This window comes from Buceros rhinoceros, unplaced genomic scaffold, assembly GCF_000710305.1.
Source record: "Buceros rhinoceros silvestris isolate BGI_N320 unplaced genomic scaffold, ASM71030v1 scaffold9555, whole genome shotgun sequence".
Lineage (NCBI taxonomy): Eukaryota > Metazoa > Chordata > Aves > Bucerotiformes > Bucerotidae > Buceros > Buceros rhinoceros.
Window position 1 is genome coordinate 101,683 of NW_010413471.1, and position 17,556 is coordinate 119,238.

General features: G+C 43.0%; 2 protein-coding genes across 4 annotated transcripts in view; one reads left to right on the forward strand and one right to left on the reverse strand.

Moving 5' to 3' along the window:
* EVL (Enah/Vasp-like) overlaps window positions 1–1,419 on the forward strand; it is an 89,072-nt gene extending 87,653 nt beyond the window's left edge. Inside the window, exon 14 of one of the 2 annotated variants that reach the window (XM_010136756.1) lies at window positions 812–1,418. In XM_010136756.1, coding sequence (XP_010135058.1) covers window positions 812–849 — 38 coding nt within the window. In that variant the 3' untranslated portion in view covers window positions 850–1,418. Of the gene's footprint in view, window positions 1–811 lie in introns of both variants that reach the window. The other variant, XM_010136757.1, reaches the window with a different exon arrangement.
* Window positions 1,420–5,885: 4,466 nt separating this feature from the next.
* DEGS2 (delta(4)-desaturase, sphingolipid 2) overlaps window positions 5,886–17,556 on the reverse strand; it is a 13,578-nt gene continuing 1,907 nt past the window's right edge. Inside the window, exons 2-3 of one of the 2 annotated variants that reach the window (XM_010136758.1) lie at window positions 12,361–13,098; window positions 5,886–6,029 (exon numbers count right to left, since the gene is read on the reverse strand). In XM_010136758.1, coding sequence (XP_010135060.1) covers window positions 5,886–6,029; window positions 12,361–13,077 — 861 coding nt within the window. In that variant the 5' untranslated portion in view covers window positions 13,078–13,098. Of the gene's footprint in view, window positions 6,030–12,360; window positions 13,102–17,556 lie in introns of those variants that run through there. The other variant, XM_010136759.1, reaches the window with a different exon arrangement.

Here is a 17,556-nt window from a genome sequence, read left to right on the forward strand (position 1 = left end):
TGGTGTTTCTCACAAGTGGGAGGGTGAGAAAGGGCCTGCCCATAGCCCATGGCGTGTTAATTTATCACAACCAGGGAGCGTGAAATCCCTTGAAACTAGCTGGCCACACAGGTACGGGATGAGGCGAAGACAAACCAAAAATCCTTCCTGAGCATCTTCTGTAGGCTTCCTGTGCTTGAAGAGCTATTGCAGACCTTCACTCAATTACAGCTTTCCAAATAGACACGTATTTTTATAATTAATTGAAAAGTACATCAGCTGTACTAAATATGTCAGAACTTTTTTTATAAATTGCTCTGCAATATAGGTCTAAATGTATTTTTCAGGGCCGTTATTGAAATGTACAGCAAAATACCTATTTGAAGCTTGCATTAGGGCATATGAAGATGCATGCCAACACCCTGCACTCCTCATCTGAGATTCACACAGAAGGGGAAAAAGAGGAGACTGTAAACCAGCTAAAATCCATTCCCCATCCCCTTGCCCTAGACCTGTGTGCTCACGTAACCTCGAGGCAGTTTGCAGTTGAGGAGACCCTCGCCCATACGCTCCCGTTCCAGCAGCTTGGCCCTCAGAGCCTCCCTAGTTCATTCCAGTGCAAAATAAGGCATTCACATAAACCACAGATGCAACGTCTTTAACCAGTACCGCAGTTTGCAAGCAAACAGCTGACTGCTTACCCTTACTCATCCTTGTACCCTCCACTCATCCTTTTACCAGCGTGTACTTTCTGCAGCCTTTGTTTATAATTAGCATTTTCCATCACACTGGGTGTAACATTATGCATTAACTGTTTGGTTTGGTTTTCTAGCCATACGGCAGGAGTTGAGTAGAATCAGTACAACATAATGATTGCAAAGCATTTGGACGGTACTAAGAATGCTAGGAAGATCGGATCATTTCTAAGTGTACCAAGGTCATGCAAGATGGTGAGAGAGGACACCGGCACTGTCTTTGTTCTTATACCCTTTTTATTAGCAGACTCAGCACACTTTGAAGCTTGCTGCTGCCTTGGATTCGCTTCATTTTAAAAGTCTTAATCTAAAGAATATTAAATTTTAAATTTCTGGATTTTTTAGATTTCATCTGACACTGCACATTGGATTTGTCAGCCTTTTTTGTATTTTGTATTTGCTTATTTAAATGTATTACCTTTCTTTTTAGTAGTAGATAAGAACACACGTGAACCATTTGCTTTTGATAGATGACTTCAAAGTAATTTTACTAGTAGTCTGCAATGTAAATGAAGATCCTTTGCCAACAGAAATGTATTGTGGCATCACCAGAAGAAAGAGACATGTTAGTTGTCAGCCAACAAGTTCTTTGTCTCAGAGTTATCACAATATAAAAAAAATGGTACGTCAGTGCATCACAGTATCTGTGTTCATATTGGTAATAAACTGTTTATTGTCCACATGGCCCTGCCTGCCTTTGTTTCATTCGTCCCTGGAGCTCTTGAGCTTTTGTGTCGCTTGGGTTGACTGCAGGGGAAGGTGACTGAGCCTCACCGTGGGAGGGCAGCTCTGCCCAGCCAGCGCTGCAGAGCACAAGGGGAGAGCCCTGGTGCAATGGCAGCAGCCCTGCCTCCTTTTACAGGAGAGGTGGCTGTCACCTGCCCAGCCCTCCTCGCATCGCCAGCTGAGCACCACCTCCTGCTATCAGGCTGCAGCAGCCTCAGCACCTTTTTGCCAAAGTCAGTGAAGGACAGTTGCTTACGCCACCACTAACTGTCCCACTGCATCATTATCTGACATCACTGGAAAAAACCCAGGCCCCATGACCTGCCCTTGTAAGGGCTCCCCAGTAAATGAAAGTCAGGTATTTATGCATTAGGAGGATGTAAGCTGAAATCACTGGCACAGCACTGCTGAATCAGAGACACTTGTTAATATCTCACGTTACATTTGTTAATGTTGTGCAGGTCTTGAGCTTTATTTCACAGAAACTGTACTCAAAGATATGAGTACAGGACACCAAACGCTGAATGGTGCACACCCAGTGGTGGCCTTCCTGAAGATTTCTCTTTAAAAGCCAGAAAAAAAAAAAAGCCATTAAAAGCCAGGTTTTGGGAGCAGAGCCTGGTGCAGCAGGCCAAGTGGTTGTCTCCTTGCTTGTGTCCCACAGACCTCATGGAGCACAACGGGAAGCAGGAAGGACTGCTTGCCAGCAGCAGGAGACCCAGGAGAGGAGGTGGGCTGAGCTGTGCCATGGAGTTTGTTCTAAAATGTTACCTGCTTTGACTTGGAGAGCATCCAGGTCTCCTTCAGCACTCTTCAAAGCAACCCAATCAGCCTTTTAGGAAAGAGGGTGATGTCTCTTAGCTGTTTAATGCCAATGGAAGACAAGAGACAGGTTAAACAGTGGGGTAGGAGTTCCACATGGGCTCTAAAGCAGACAGCCATTGATGTGCACCACAATACAACACCAGGACCAGGAGAAGGATCCTTTCTGGTAGGAAGAGCACAGACAAGCATCAATAACAGCAGGGAGTGTAATGCTCTTTTGCAGGAGTCTCACACAGTAGCTCATGCAATTCTTAATTATAAACCATTTAATGGCATACCTGACAATGGCAAGTGCCTTCTTTAAAAACTGCTGCCTCCCAGATGATCACAACTGTTCTATGAAACTCTCCCATAATCCTAATTAAGCATCAGGAAGTTGGGACCTGGCATGGTTCACTATTCCCCCCGCTCCCTTGGAAGGTGAGTTATGCCCAAGGTCAGTAATGATGGTGGTGTAATTCAGGCCAGGGGTACAGCCTGGCTGCCAGGTGCTCTCTGTTAACATCAGCCACCTGCTGTAAATGAGTTTTTCTTACTTTGTTCCTCTACCTTTGCAGGCCTTGTCTAATTAAGACATAATAGGCTAAAGAAAGACATTTGCACAGAGCCACTTCCTTACTCAATAGCTGTGGGAGCAAAGTGCGTGGGGGTGACAGGAGAACCTTGGCTGATGGGGCAGGGGAGCAGTCCTGGCATCACAAGCACTTTGCTGGGTCACAGCTTACGGCTTCAGCAACAGGGATGTGCAGGGCAGCTTATTTTTGCTAGTGGCACTGCCAGAGGATTTCCTTCTCCGAGACACTAATCCTGTTTTCCTGTTGCCTCTGTAGAGAAGCATGTGCCTTCATGCTGGGCTTGTTGAGCTGCTGCAACAGGGCAGCCCACAGGCATCTTTTACATAGCAGGAAAAAAAAAAGGACATTAACCTCCTCACCAGCCTATCATACAGCTACTTGTTCCTCTCTCTCCCCTTGCCAGAGCATTAATGTAGCCACACAACGAAGGAGATCTGGATTAATTTTTAAACAGAGAATAAAACTAGAGCCCTAACGCACTTTTAACCCAGAGCCATATGCCCTGTGGCTATGAGAAAACCCCTCCTGCCAGCATCACTGGAAGTGGCAAGGACAAGTGTATCCATGGAGAGGACAAGATCACAGCCTTCTCCAGCAGCACCCACACACGCTGAAACTCAGCTCACACCATGCATCTGCAGGCATCAGACCTCCAGCCACTTCCAATTTCCATGGAGATGGAGAGCAGGAGGGCTGTGGGGCTCTCCAGGCAAAGCCAGCTGGGATGGTGATAGAAATTCTCATGGGAGGCAGGATAAGAAGCAGTTTTGGTTAGCTTCTGTTCACACCATAGCCTCTGAGTCAGGCTAGGCTAGTAATCATCTATAGCCCACATATGTGACAGCAGCCTGGAATGGCCCAGTAAGGGAACTACAGAACGGTCACTCTCCTTGGAGAAGGACAACAGTCATATTGAGGCCGATAACATAATCTTTATTATGGCTTTTATATTAACTTGTTAAGTTGGCCAAAACTGTTGAGGAGCAGCTTGCTAAGGGTGCAGGAGGTGAATATGTGATCCTAGACTGCCAGCAGCACTGAATTACATTTATTAAAAAAAAAAAAAAAGATTCTTAAGATACAAAGAAGTTAGTGGAATTTCTACACCAAAGCTTCTTTCTTTAGGAGAAAAGAGGCTTTAATAGTTAAGCCATCATAACATCTTAAGCATGTTCTTTGCTGAGGAGCCAGTGAAGTCTGAAGTGTGAGAAGAAGCTCCATTCTTCCTCTTCTTTCCTGGAAGCTCAACCCATGGACAGAAGCACTATCTGTGAATGAACTGTTATTCAGGCCCTGCATCACAAAGGATCTTGCACTGCTGCGCAAACCTGGGTATTTACCCAACTGCCAAAATCAGACAGGTGAGAAATATGTAGGGAGTGGAAACAGATGAGGAAGAACCCAAATTACAGCAGGCTAGCTCAGCTGCCTGGTGTGCCAGGCTAGCAAACAGACTGACTCACTGGAGCCCGTGCTGTCGGAGGAAGGAACGACGTTGTGAAGGAAATCGGGCTTCCTGGGTGGAGTAGGTTACTTTGAGGGACCAAGGGGAATGCACAATAATCCAATAATCCTTGTCATTTTACAGACAAGGATTTCCAGAAGAATACAAAAAAGTCAAACTGTTAAAGGGTTAGAGTATAGGAGGACCTTTATAGCTCTCTCTTTTAACCACTTAGTAAGGCCAGAAATTACTTTGCTTTCCAGGGTGGAGGGAAGTTATTAGACAGATTCTGAACACCTGACTCACAAGATACTGTTCTGCCTGGAGAAAGATATGGTGATTGAGGTTTTGTGATGATTCATAGTTATTGAGGTCAGCCAGAAGTTACAGTTGGAGAGGACAGGCAGGAAGATTTAACTATTCCAGTGGGCAGAAATGACAGATGGAGGTTAACGTCAATAGCACAAGGTAAGACGCATAGGGAGAGAGACAACCCCAAGCATCATGTTCTGGGTATATCTCCTTAACATCATCAGAGGCAACTTTTATACAGCTGGAGTATTATAGCTGTATAATACTCCAATTACAGAGTATTATAATTAACTCCTGTGCACAGAAAGGGATATAATATAGAGAAGACCTATAGATAGGCGATCAAGAACATTAACAATCTTGGCAAGCAGCAATTAAAACTAGAAGCTTTCCATTCCCAGGAACACTTCCAGTGGGGAAAAGGATGGGAAACATGAAGTTATGAATGCTGCTGAAAAGGTGAGTGAGAAAGGACCACCCAGTTCCTCCAGGTGCATATCCATGCTGTTGATCAGGCAGCTAGTAGAAGACTAAAGGAAGGGTTTCTCCATGCCACAGTTCAGCTCTGCCGGTTAGTTAGCTACAGTGAGTATTAGATCCCAAAAACAGAAATGCATTCAGGAAAGTTCTATACAAAGGCCTAGAATAAAAGTCAAACAGCAGCTACTAAACTAATGATACAAGTGTACAAAAATATACACATATTTCATTGCATATACCAAATCTCTGCTATCAGCAATTATCAGAAGTCAGATATTAGATTAGACAAGACACTGAGATAAAGGCACCCTTGCGTTCTCCAAGAAGTATCATTACTACTGCGTGCCAGTCCTTCCGGCTTCACGGTCTTGTGCACGCAGAGCATCTACATCTCATCTGCTATGAAGAGAAACCAGTCCTAAACTACACACACGCGTGTTCACACATGCATGCACCAAGCATTCTCCGCTGCAGACCAGGCCAAAACTCAGACTTTGGCACACATGGCCCAGGAAGTAAATTCTGAGCCTAGACCAAAGGTTCACATATCATAGCTTGTCTAATCTAGTTTCTCAGGGTTACATACACAAATATCCTTTATTTAAAAGTATCAGTAGTCTAAAATAGTGCACCCAGTTGCTTCATTTTCACATTCATCCTCTTGTTCTAAGGAGCACGCACCAATGCTAATTCAGCGCACACACAAACGTCCTTCTACTTCTGCAGAAAACTCAAGTCATGCAAGTGAACACCAAAGCAAACACCAAAGCAGCAGGCAGAGCCAGTCCATTAGCTTTCTTTTGCCAGCTTGCATAGTCTCTTAACCCTTGAGTAAGGACCAATAGTGTCATCGAAAACAAAGTCCCACAGAACTCGAATCCAGGACTGGTGTTGTGGGAGGTTATCATAATATTCTGCTGCAATCTTCTTCACCTGGAAGAGGAAGAGAGAGAACAAGCTGTTTAGCTGCACAGTGTCAAGTGGGTTTCAGTCTTCACATTCAGATCTGATACCACAGCCATAACCTGAAGTTACTTGTTATTGCTTGTGAGCTTCTGAAGTTCAGCCAAATGAGATGTACTGAGATACATTTAGATGCTTCTTAGCACATTTCTGATGTAAGTTTTGCCTCACAATGTCAGAATTTGAAAGATGATGGATCACTGCCTTCAGTCAGAACTATTTTATCCCATTTTGGAGGTGGGGGGATCTCCACAGTGAGATGCCTAATCCACTTTATAATTGGCCAAGACTCCAACATGCTGTAAAGCCTTGTTTTCCGCTCAAAATACTTGTCTGCTGAGTGTTCCAGGTAGGAGATAAATACCCATTGAGAAAGTGCTAGACACAGCCTTGCCTCCGCTTAATTTTCTTTTCTCCATTCTGCTACCACAATGCAAATCTGAGACAGGTTCCTCCGGCAGGCAGAGGAAATTGCAGAGGCGGTACATTCTCCGCAGTCTGGTGTTAAAAATGCTGCAAGATTCATTATTAGATGACGAGTCTATTAAAATTTCATCCCTGTTACAGATCCCCAATTCTTAAGACTGTTGCCATCAGAGAAACATTGCACATCATTGGGGGTGGTGCTTATAGTGGGAGTAAGGCCAGAACCAGAGGACAAAGAGGTTTCAAACCCGACAGTTCAGGGGACTATGAGGATTCCCAAGTTATTAGCAGTCCCTGTTCCAGCTCGATGCTCTGATTTTTGAACATGCTTATGAGGCAGCAGAGTCTGTTAACTATTATACGTTTGCTCATAAACTGCTTGGGCATTGTTTTATTACAGCTCCACCTCCTAAACAAACAGTGCTCTGTTCCAGTCTTGCTGGACAGCATGACTTCTCTCTCTAAAAACCCTGCACAATTTTAAAGTCGGCTATGCTGAGTACGGCACAGACTTCCAGTGAAAAGCAAACAGGTCACCCAGGAACTGTCATCCAGGAGGAGGGTCTCATCGGCATCCGAAATGTAATGGTGGAACCTTAAAGCATCATTTTGACTAACTGTGAAAAAGTAAGAATCCCAGCAAAAGTTAAATTGTAAGCCAGAACTGCTCGCTGCTAGTTACCTCATTAATTCAGCTTCCTCACAGATACTTCCCTGTGAGGTAGGCTGGATAATGTACAAGTTCCGTTAAGATCTTTGACGTTGTACCTCAGCCCCTACGCACTCCTTGCGCTCATGGCGTGGTAGTGCTCTGCTGGAGGTGGATTGTATCATGCCTTTCACTGAATAATGCCTTCCTAATAATTCCTTATATCCTGCTTTAAAGAGCTGGTCTGTACTTCAAATGTGATTCAGACAATATCAGCATTTCCCTTAGAGATATTTGTTAGTGACTGGAAGAAGGGTGATTTCCAGGCACCACGTAAGATCTCTGGAGATGCAGATTTAATTCCCTGCGCTACTTCTATAACCACAGTGAGAAATAACTTTATCTGGGTTTTGTATCCTCTCTTTTACCAGTTGGGTAATTGAAATAGCCAGAGGATGAGAGGGAGGACTATTTCGACAGAAAGCTCCCTTGAATTAAATCCACTAATGAGGCCTTATGCAAACACAAATGGGTTCTCATATACCCAGCCCCAGGAGCTTCACCCCAGCTCTGATGTGGTCATTCCCCTAGCACACTGCTGCTTACAGACCTTCCCTCCTACCTCTGTTTTAGAAGTTCTGCCTGATTTTCAACTTGAAACATCCCTCATCTATACTAGCCAAGTTCATATGGTGAGTCCACCATTCCCCTCTTCTCCAGAACCCCCATATATTTCTTGCCCACAGAAACAATGGTCTGAACCAGACACATTTTCTCAGCTAGTTAAATTATTCTGCAGAGCTCTTGATCATGTTAGACTCTGACCACTGCCAGATTTCAGAAAATTATTCTGTGTTGTCCCTTGCACACGGAAGCAGAGGGCTGGAGATTCACAGAAACCAATGCAGCTCCTAGGAACAATGTTTCAGGCATCGGCTGTGCCCTCTAGCACCAAAGGCTAACTAAAAATGACCCCAGTGCCAAAGTAGGAAAAAATGGCTCAGAGAAGAGGCCAATAAACAACATGTCTGTGTTCAACCCGATAGTTTCCACACTTCCAGCAAATATGAGCAGCAGTATGGTCTAGGCATAGTGCTCAAGAGCTCAGGTGAACACAACATGCAGGTCTGGAAACTTGCACTGAAATATATTCTGTTCATATATCCTGCAGTTACATTACAGATTTAAAACAGGCACCTAGGAGACAAGTATTATTTGATAATTAAGATGATTAATCAAAATACCTAGCAGTGAATTTTGAAAAAGATACAGCGTATTCTGGAAGCAGGCAGCCCACTCATAGCCGGCAAGGAGCTTTCCAGCATCAGGTGGTGGATGACTTCCTTGTGCACAAAGAACATCCATAAGAACAAACCATAAGAAATTATGAGGGGCTTACACTGGAGTGTTACCCTAGACCAGCTGCAAGACAGTAACTCATACCTACATGAAGCAGTTCTTTGCTCTGCTTGGCTTTGTGCAAGGAAATCGTCGGGGCAAGGTCCCTGTGCTCAGGGCAAGACAACTGTAGAAGTACAGAAACAGTGGACCAGAGAAGGTAAGCTACAATAAAATAGTTGTGATAAAGGAATGGGGGAAATAAAAAAATTTAATTAATGTAGTAAAAGGGAGGATTTCTGAAGGGTTTTCTTATGGAAAAGACAAGGAAGTTTGTTAGGTGCATGTTCCCATTTTCCTATCACATGGCAGGAAAGCATTTCAAAAGTGGTTTCTCTTTTACAATGGATCTATGCAAAAGTTTCCTGACCAAAACAGCTCATCTATTGTAATTTCTTGTAGCATCTCCATATGTAAAACAAAATTATCTTCTTTACCAGAAAATCTGGGAGGTGGGAGGGCAGAAAGTAATAGGGGTTTTATGCAGATTCCCTTTTAAATACACCATTAAACAACATCTATTAGGTATGTTTGAGGCTGGCAGAGCCATGCTTCATGTTACAGTGTGGTTGCAGTACAAAACCTGCAGCAGTTCTAGGTAGCAAGTTTTGCAGCCAGATCACAGATTGTCTCAAAGAGGACGGCACTGTGACGAAGTACTAAATCCTAGTCCTGACGTCCCCCTCAAGCTCTCCATATTGCATTGGAGATGGTTAGTTTGCTTCAATTCCTCGATCATTTCCTCCTTACAGATCTCAACTGTAAGTCTTGATTTATTGCTCGTTTGTGAAGTTGTCATGGAAAGGTAACAGGGGATTGCAAAGTCTGCTTGAAGCTTATTAGGCATCTGATATATTGAGACTCTTCAAAATAGATCAAGGTGGTAGGTAAGATATTGCATCTTATAAGCTGAAAGTTTGCTTCTGGTTTTGTGCTTGTAAAGCACAGCAACGGGACCCAAATCCTACTCCATTGTCTCTGACAGGCACAGAAGTTAACTACAAACTGATATTTCACCATGGCTGTTATAGACCGTAGTCCTGGAGCTATACAGAAGCTAGAGACGCTTAAGACAAGAAGCTGAAATATAAAATATGATGTTTAGAATGCTAGAATGCACATTACAGATATTCCCTCTGTAGCCCTTGACTGAGGGGAAGCACTCAAACGAGCCCTCCTGGCCATCACAGGGTTAATGAAATCTGCAATTCAAAAGCAGTGCATCTACCATGTTTTCCAGTCTTGTCTGTCTAATAAATCTGGTTTCATACCATGTCTTTTCCTATTCCCACAAGCTTAATGAGTAACTAGTTTGCCTCTGGTAACGCTGCAGTTTCTATAGCAGTTTGTAGGAAGAGCACTGAGTTCCCCCTCCTCCTGTCCCCTCTCTCCATAATATACCCAATTCATCAGATAGATAGTGAAGAATGGCTCTTTTTACTCATTCAGTAAACAATGCAGTATCTTGTAACTATATGGCTTCACGAAAAGACTAATCTAGTCCTCAGTCTGTAGGGGTTTTTTTAGAGCAGGTCTCTCATTATAACATCAAATTTTGTGGTCTCTTGTATAATCTTTCATACCAGTGGGACAAGTACTTACTGCACTCTCATGTCAATCATCTTTAACATCTAAGCTTACAGCACAGCCTAATTCTTCCTCTTTCAAATTTGTCACACTCCTAGGGTAAAGGTCTTTCCAGTGGCAAACACATTACTCAGAACATTCTGAATGACACACCTGTAACAAAGGACAAAGCTAAATTTACTTTTCTGATAAGCAAGAGGAAGAGCCAGCTACTTGCCTAAACTAAGATCCAGTTATTCTCTGATCTTATTTCTCCCCTGCTCTCAATCATGCAGGAACCAAATACAGATCTTTACTCCACTTCCTACTTGCCAATAATTAAACATAAAAATACTATATTGAGAGGTCATTCACATTATACAATTCAACTACTAGATGTTCAAGTGCTTAAGAGACTAGATCTGAAAAAAAAAACTATCTTTGCTGAGTGAAGAATTTACGGGGAGGTTAAGCAGAGGAGAGCAAGGGTAGGCTTCTACCCTACCTGTTACAAAGTTCAAACTTTAAAGCTATTCAGACAGGATCCATCCCCTTATCTCCTTCCACCAAAGACGCAGAGAATTATTCTTAACAGTTTTCAGAAAAGTATAGCCACCTTTTTTTAACGGACAAAGGATTTTCTACAAGACTTTTTTGCCAAAGGATTTTCACTTCCTAATAGGTTTTCACTTGTAACTAATCACTCAAAGACTACAAGTTTTCCATATAGTTCTGTCATGCCACAACAGTTGACAAACTTATCCTCTTTACACAGGAGGGCAGAGGCTTCCAGCTGCTGCACAGCCTCAAGGAACTAGGCTGAACTATTTGTGGTGTGGGTGGGGAAGAGCTTTTCAGGTCTCAACCATGTCTGGAGCAACAGTCTCTGCAAGTTCAATTAATCACTCACCTCCCTTACATAAGCTATAGAGCTAACCTCCTCTTCTATTTACATTTCAGTAATCTAAATATATAAGCCTATCTAACAACTTTGAACATTTGAAACTACAGTGAAGTTCATGCACTTCCCAGCTGAGCTATCAGGTGTATCAGCAATGGGACTGCCTGACAGGAGAACTTCACACGTGGATGTGGGCTGCTTTACCAGCTGCTCTGAATCCCGCCAGGAATGGCCAGCTTCTCTCGGGAAGACCTCCAGTAGTAAAGGTGGTATGTTAAAACAGAACTGCAGGCTATGTAGAGGCTCCCCATGCTATTCTACATGACAAGAAAATTTCCACTTGTTTTGAAGCTCCTCTTAGTGTTTCTGTGATGAAGAACATTAACCCATAAAGCAGGATTTGACTGGATCATAGATGTTGTATGCGTTATGCAGCAGTGGGGAGGTCACAGCTCTTGAACCTCAGACCTCAGCTCTACCTCCACCTCAGAAGGATGTTGCAGTAGTAGCCCCCAACTTTGCATCAGTCCAGAGACAGGTATTTCATTCCTACTACACCAGAAGATCTGTATGTAGGAGTAATACTTCAAAGTCACATACCTCTAACACCGTGAGCACCTGTTGAGGATCCCTTGCATTAAAACCCAGAAGAGCAGCTACATACCTGGAGGGAGATTGAAAACCATTCCTAGACACCTGGGCTTTGCAAATTTGATTCCCACAACTGATAAAATGTAAATAAGAAGGGCCTTGACTTTCAAAAGAGGAAAGCCACAGTACTCTCCCAATGACAGATGAGGCATCCTCAGTTTCTGTGGGCAGGGCACCAGAGCTACAAGTCATGTAGAGTGGGGATTTGTTTTCTCGTGCTACTTCTGTCAGGCTGGAACATGCCCCTGTACTTACATCATCTCAAAAATAGAAAGTCTTTTGTTTTATGTTAATCAAGCAATAAAGTCAGCAGATCGATCATTAGACAACTTTCAAGTAGTAATTGCCACCTGCCTCACTTTAGATGGGCCTTTAGACTTTCAAAGAGATCAAACCTGGTGGCTGAGGGAAGGAAATGGAGAAACTTAGAGTATTGTTGAAAGATTTTATCATGCAAAAAGTATTCCTCATGCCCTCTGAGGCTCAGGTGTTCTTGTTCCTATCAAATAAACTAAATATCACAGCAGTTTGTTAGCTAGTCCTCTCAATCTCCTGTTTAAAATGAAAGAATTAGAAACAAATCCAAAAAGCTTCCGTTGTCTTTTTTTTTTTTAATTGATCCACTGCTATGATTGGAATTATTTCTTTGAGACAATTTACCAGCTTTCATAAAAATCCAATTCACTCATGCTCACGCCATACTTACTTACCATAGGCAATCTGCATCCAGGAATGCTGGGGAAGTCGTGATGCTCCATGTGGTAGCCTACATTAAAGGTGAGCCAGTTCAGAGGTCCGTAATAAGAGTATGTCTCGTACCCTTTTAAGAACATGTAGTGTTCTGCTATAAAGTGGCCAGAAATGGGATGTACACCCATGCAAAGAATTGTACCTGCTATTAAGTAAATAATAGGTTTGAGCCCCCAAAGGTAGTAAACGATAAGGTCTATAGAAAACTGGACAAGAGCATTAAAAATTTCCATCCGTGTAATTGCTTTGGGGTTCACATAGAGTGGTCTCAGACTGTAGAAAAAAGGTTGGAGGAAAAGCCAAAGCAGTTTCCGAAGTGGTGTACAGAAGAACCAGCCTTCAAAGTCTGTGGGAATGTCCACATCCAGGCCGTCCCCACCAAGGTACCGATGATGGTCGATGTGGTATTTCTTGAAGGAGGCAGAATAAGGGATGCCAACTGGCAAGTTGGCAAAGACTGCAAACCATCGGTTCCACTTGGCCTGCTTGTTCCCAAAGGCGACGTTGTGTGAAATATCATGGATGGCTAGGGTCAGTGAATGGTTGATGCAACCCCCGAAAGCATAAGCCCAGAAGAAAATCCATTTCCAAGATAAATCTTTCACCAGGTAGCATGCTAGAAACTGCATGAAAACCATTCCAGATACAATCCATTTTAAATGTGGATCTGGTCCCATCAGATTCTTGATCTCTGGATACTTTGCTAAAGTGAAAAATGAAGAGAAAAATCTCATTAGATCACAGTTAGGTAAATACAATCACCCTATGTCTGAGGCCCTAGTTTTATAAAACGGCAGTTCCAAAGAAGAGCTGCCACTACAGTGAAAGCTTTACTAACGTATGGGCTCCACTCTCACTTTCAGCATCGTGTCCAATTGTGATTAATATTGATATATATAGATATATTTAAACATACCAAAAAAATTTACCCTGATGGTCAATACAGAGCATCATGTGCCTTCACAATGAAGAGTATTGCCTCACAATGATGAGCATTAGCATGCCAAAAGCCACCAGACTTAAGCTCTAAGAAACACCTTTTGCCAAGTTTTTAATTTCCTTTTTTATTTGGCTCAGTCCAGATGCTATTTTACATGAAAGGGATACAACTGCTGCCTTTGTAGCCCTTTTTGCACTGTTGCTTCAAACATACCAGCAGAGGAAAGAGGGCTGAGCAGCAGGCTCACCAGGTTTTGCTCTGTGGTTAGACAACAAAAGTAACATTAAAGAAATTTCTTAAGTATTTGAGTGTTCACCAGTGCTTACAGCACATACAACTCTTTGCACGTGGTAACATCACAAGGAAGTCAGTAATACTCTGTGTCTTACAAATTCCTGATAAAATTTTTCTCTGTTCCCAAGTCACATAACAAAACCAGACAAGAAAGTCATGTAGATCACCACGCAACAGCTTCATGTGGCCTCATAGATACTGCAATACAGCAACAAAGAGACAGGATCTAGGCTTGCAAGGTCTGACTCATGTCAAGCCAGGACCAGCTTACCGATCTTTGGGTCTGCTGACCACTCAACTGTCCTTTTAAGAAAAAGAAAATACACAGAAGTACAGCTTATCTTCCAGGTGCTGTTCATTGCTTCAGGTCTCTTCCTTACAAACCCACGCTTCTCATTTCCAGTATTAGCTTGCACATTACTTTTTCCACTGTTTTGTGGCTTTTACCCATACTCTGCATTTCCTCCCTCCTTTAACTTATACTCTGCATTTCTCAGTAATTACAGCTTACACAGGTAAGACAGTAGGACAAGTCACCCATTCTGAACCCTGAGGTTACACAGGGTCCCTGTAAGTTTAACAGGCCCATTTTATGCATAGAAAAGTAAATATCATCTGACTGTCACAGCATGATACCAATGCCATAAAATCAGTTTATAATGATTTGCAGCTATGCAGCTGTATATATTATAAACAACCACTGGAGACAATACCTATAACATCCTGTGAACTTGCAAGCAGTGGTAGGTACTGACTGCAGGGTGTGAAGAAGGTTTTATATAGAAGCGAACCCTCAGAAGTTTGCAGTTCAGTGAGATGAAGCACTACATAAGGAAACAGGTTGATGAGGTCATACTCCACAACCGTTCCAACAACTTTTGAACCTGTTGGCCAGCTTCAGCCCAGCTTGACAGAGGTTAGAGACAATAAAGATTAGACAAGTGCTGTGGAAAATGATGAGAAAAGAGATATTCTAGATTCTTCACCCTTCGAAAATAAGGAGGCAAAAGTCCCACAAGGAGTACTCAAGCAAAAGAGAGATTTTTCTAAGTGGTGTGAAAGCTCTCGCAAAAGTTCAGGTCTTTCTACAAGCAGATAAACTTTTTGATAAAAACCTCTGGAAAGCCAAGGGGATTTTTTGTTCTGTTGTTTTGGTTTTGTCCTTGTTTTCACAGTTTTTGAAGGTTCATGTTAACACACTAGAAATTGTTCTCTGGTACCTAGACAGGTACCAAATTTTACACAAAGTGCTGGGATATCCACGGTAAAGAATAGCTTGATATAATGACCTGGTCAGAAAATCTATTACAGAAACTCAGTTCTTTGTAGCTTAACATCCTGCTTAGAGCCATCTGCCCATAACTCAGAAAACCCTTTAATAAATCACTTCAAATTTACAGTCATACAGTTGGTACAGATAAGTAACTGCAGTCACCAGAAAATATAAAGAAATGTAAAAAAAAAAACCCAAATCTGTCTCTCAGCCTGGTCAAATTGAAGCCACATTCACCAAGAGAAAAAAAAAAGTTTTAATGGGATGGAAAAAAGACTAAGAGATGCTTTATACTGTATTTAGAGAACAAGGAAAGTTTTTGACCTATTTCCTTTTGTGGCAGCTAACGAGGATTGCAGATTACATTTAAGAGGTCTCAGAGTAGTAACTGTCAACCAGCAGCGACAGTGTCTACAAGCAGCAATGCAGGTGGGCTGCATTTAGTACCAGTGACAGCTATTAAGTAACCTGCTGAGGTTTAATATTAAGTTCAACACGATTAACTCCTCTCCAACAGTAACTTTTTGCATACTAGTTAAACCACAATACTGCATCTGTTTATCATTAATACTGATAAGCCCTTCCCATTTCTATGGCATGGAGAAACCTCAGGAAGGCTGAGGGTGGAGCTGCCAGGCTCACTGGAGGCTGAAAGCCCTGCTGGTGGAGTAGCCTGCCAGAGACCTTTTGGTTCAGGAGTACCTGGCATGCAAAATGTTGAATTCTGACTCTTTCAAAACTTGAGGCCAAGAGTCTTCAGTCAGATACCATTACTCTCAGACTGAGCGATCCTGATGACTGCAGTCTGTATAAAACATGCTAACACAAAGATCTGATAACATGAACATGTATCTTATTTTCCCCTCGTCTTCATGCCTTGCACTTAGCTGGAGGATTGCTAGTAAGAGAAGATAGAACACTTACAGTTGAAAAACCTGGACAACCCTATAAGGTTGCTGTGACAAGGGTCTGTAGGTGCTGTGCAAACCAGACATCAGCTGCCTGCACATCTCAAAGGCAACAGAGAATCAGAGACAAGGCTACTGTGCGGTGCTGAACCAGAAGCCATAAAGAACTATCAGATCTGTGGCAGCCACATAATAAAGTCCACCTTCCCTTCCCACACATCGCATGTCGAGACGTAAACAGACACCTACTCTCCACTCTTGAGACTGCCAGAGTTTCACACTACATGGCATCTGAGCAGATATTTTCATCATGTTGCTCTTTCCTGAATTGCTCCCATTTTGGTCTTCCTGAGCACTTTTCCGTTATAAAAGTGATGAGCTTCTATGTGGTCCGAGTCCACTGCTTCCCAACAAGCACTGGACGAGGGCTAATACATGACAATGGGCATAAAATGTAATCTATAGTGAGCTCTCCATCATGCACAATCACGGCATGGAGGGGGCACAGGAGCAGGAGAAAAAAACCCAAAACATTCAGCTCTTTGAGAGAAGGGAATGGGGAGGGAGGGGGGACAGGACACAATCACAAAGTTATGGAATCACATGGAATTGGGATTTGCCCTTTAAAGTACAATGGAACCAGGAGAGCTCCAGCTGCTTTGATGACTCCACAGCACATTCTCCAGCCTCCAGCTAACTGAGAAAGCCTGTTAGCTCAGCCCACCAGAGCTGGGCTTATCCACATGCACTGACTGCTTCTAGTTGCCTAGACTGAATCACTGTACTGCTATTTGGAGGGTGGGGATACCAGTCCAGATGTACAGCTGTGCAGAAGCATGACTTTTCTGTCTCCAAGGTCAGCACATTGCCAAAGCAGTGCAGGCAATTCCGTACAGTGGGTAGATGTAGTTAATAATTCTGCCCAGCCAGCTCCACAGTCTCTATTCCATAACCTCAGAACAGCTGAAATCTGCACCACCACAAAAGACAAAGTTTCCCACTTGTTCAACAGTGTGGATGAAAGAACAGCAGTCAAGAGAGAACAAACGCTGCAAGTAAATTTTCAGAAGTGTTCACAATTCTGAAACAACTAATTTACTGAACTAACATTTCATGGAGGTGTGTAAGCATCAGTCACCTTTCTAGAAGCATGCCTTACTCTGAAACACTGTAGACAAATTACTCTGACAACGCATTTTTTTCCTTCATGCTCCTCTCAGATCCAGGAGCACTCAGTACAGCCCCACAGCGATTCTCAGTTAGGGCTGGAGTAACTGGTCCTGGAGAAGCCATCAGTCACTAGGTCCCGGTGTTCCTCCTCCTCAGGAGACAGCAAATATCTTGTCTCGAACCCTCTACTCAGCCTCTATTCCCACTGACAGTGTACTTGATGTGACTCAGGAGAGACCCAGTTAGACCTCAGTGCTGGCACCAGACACAACTGTGACACCACATACTTAGCACTTGCACATTTTGGCATACATGGGATTTGGATTTGGTCAAAAGCAGGATCTGTCCACAAACACAGAGGTGATGGAAGTTTGGAGGAGCAGCAGCCCTGCCCAAAGCAGGGCCACTAAAGCAGAAGTGCTATTACTACTAGGAGTAGAAACTCCCTCTACATTAGACCCTACAATATATCTCACTCTAATAGAATTTGTATAACTATACAGCACAGCAAAACAGATCCAGATGAAAAAACTTTCTTCTGCCAGGTTAGTTTTTAGCCAGGTCTTTCCCT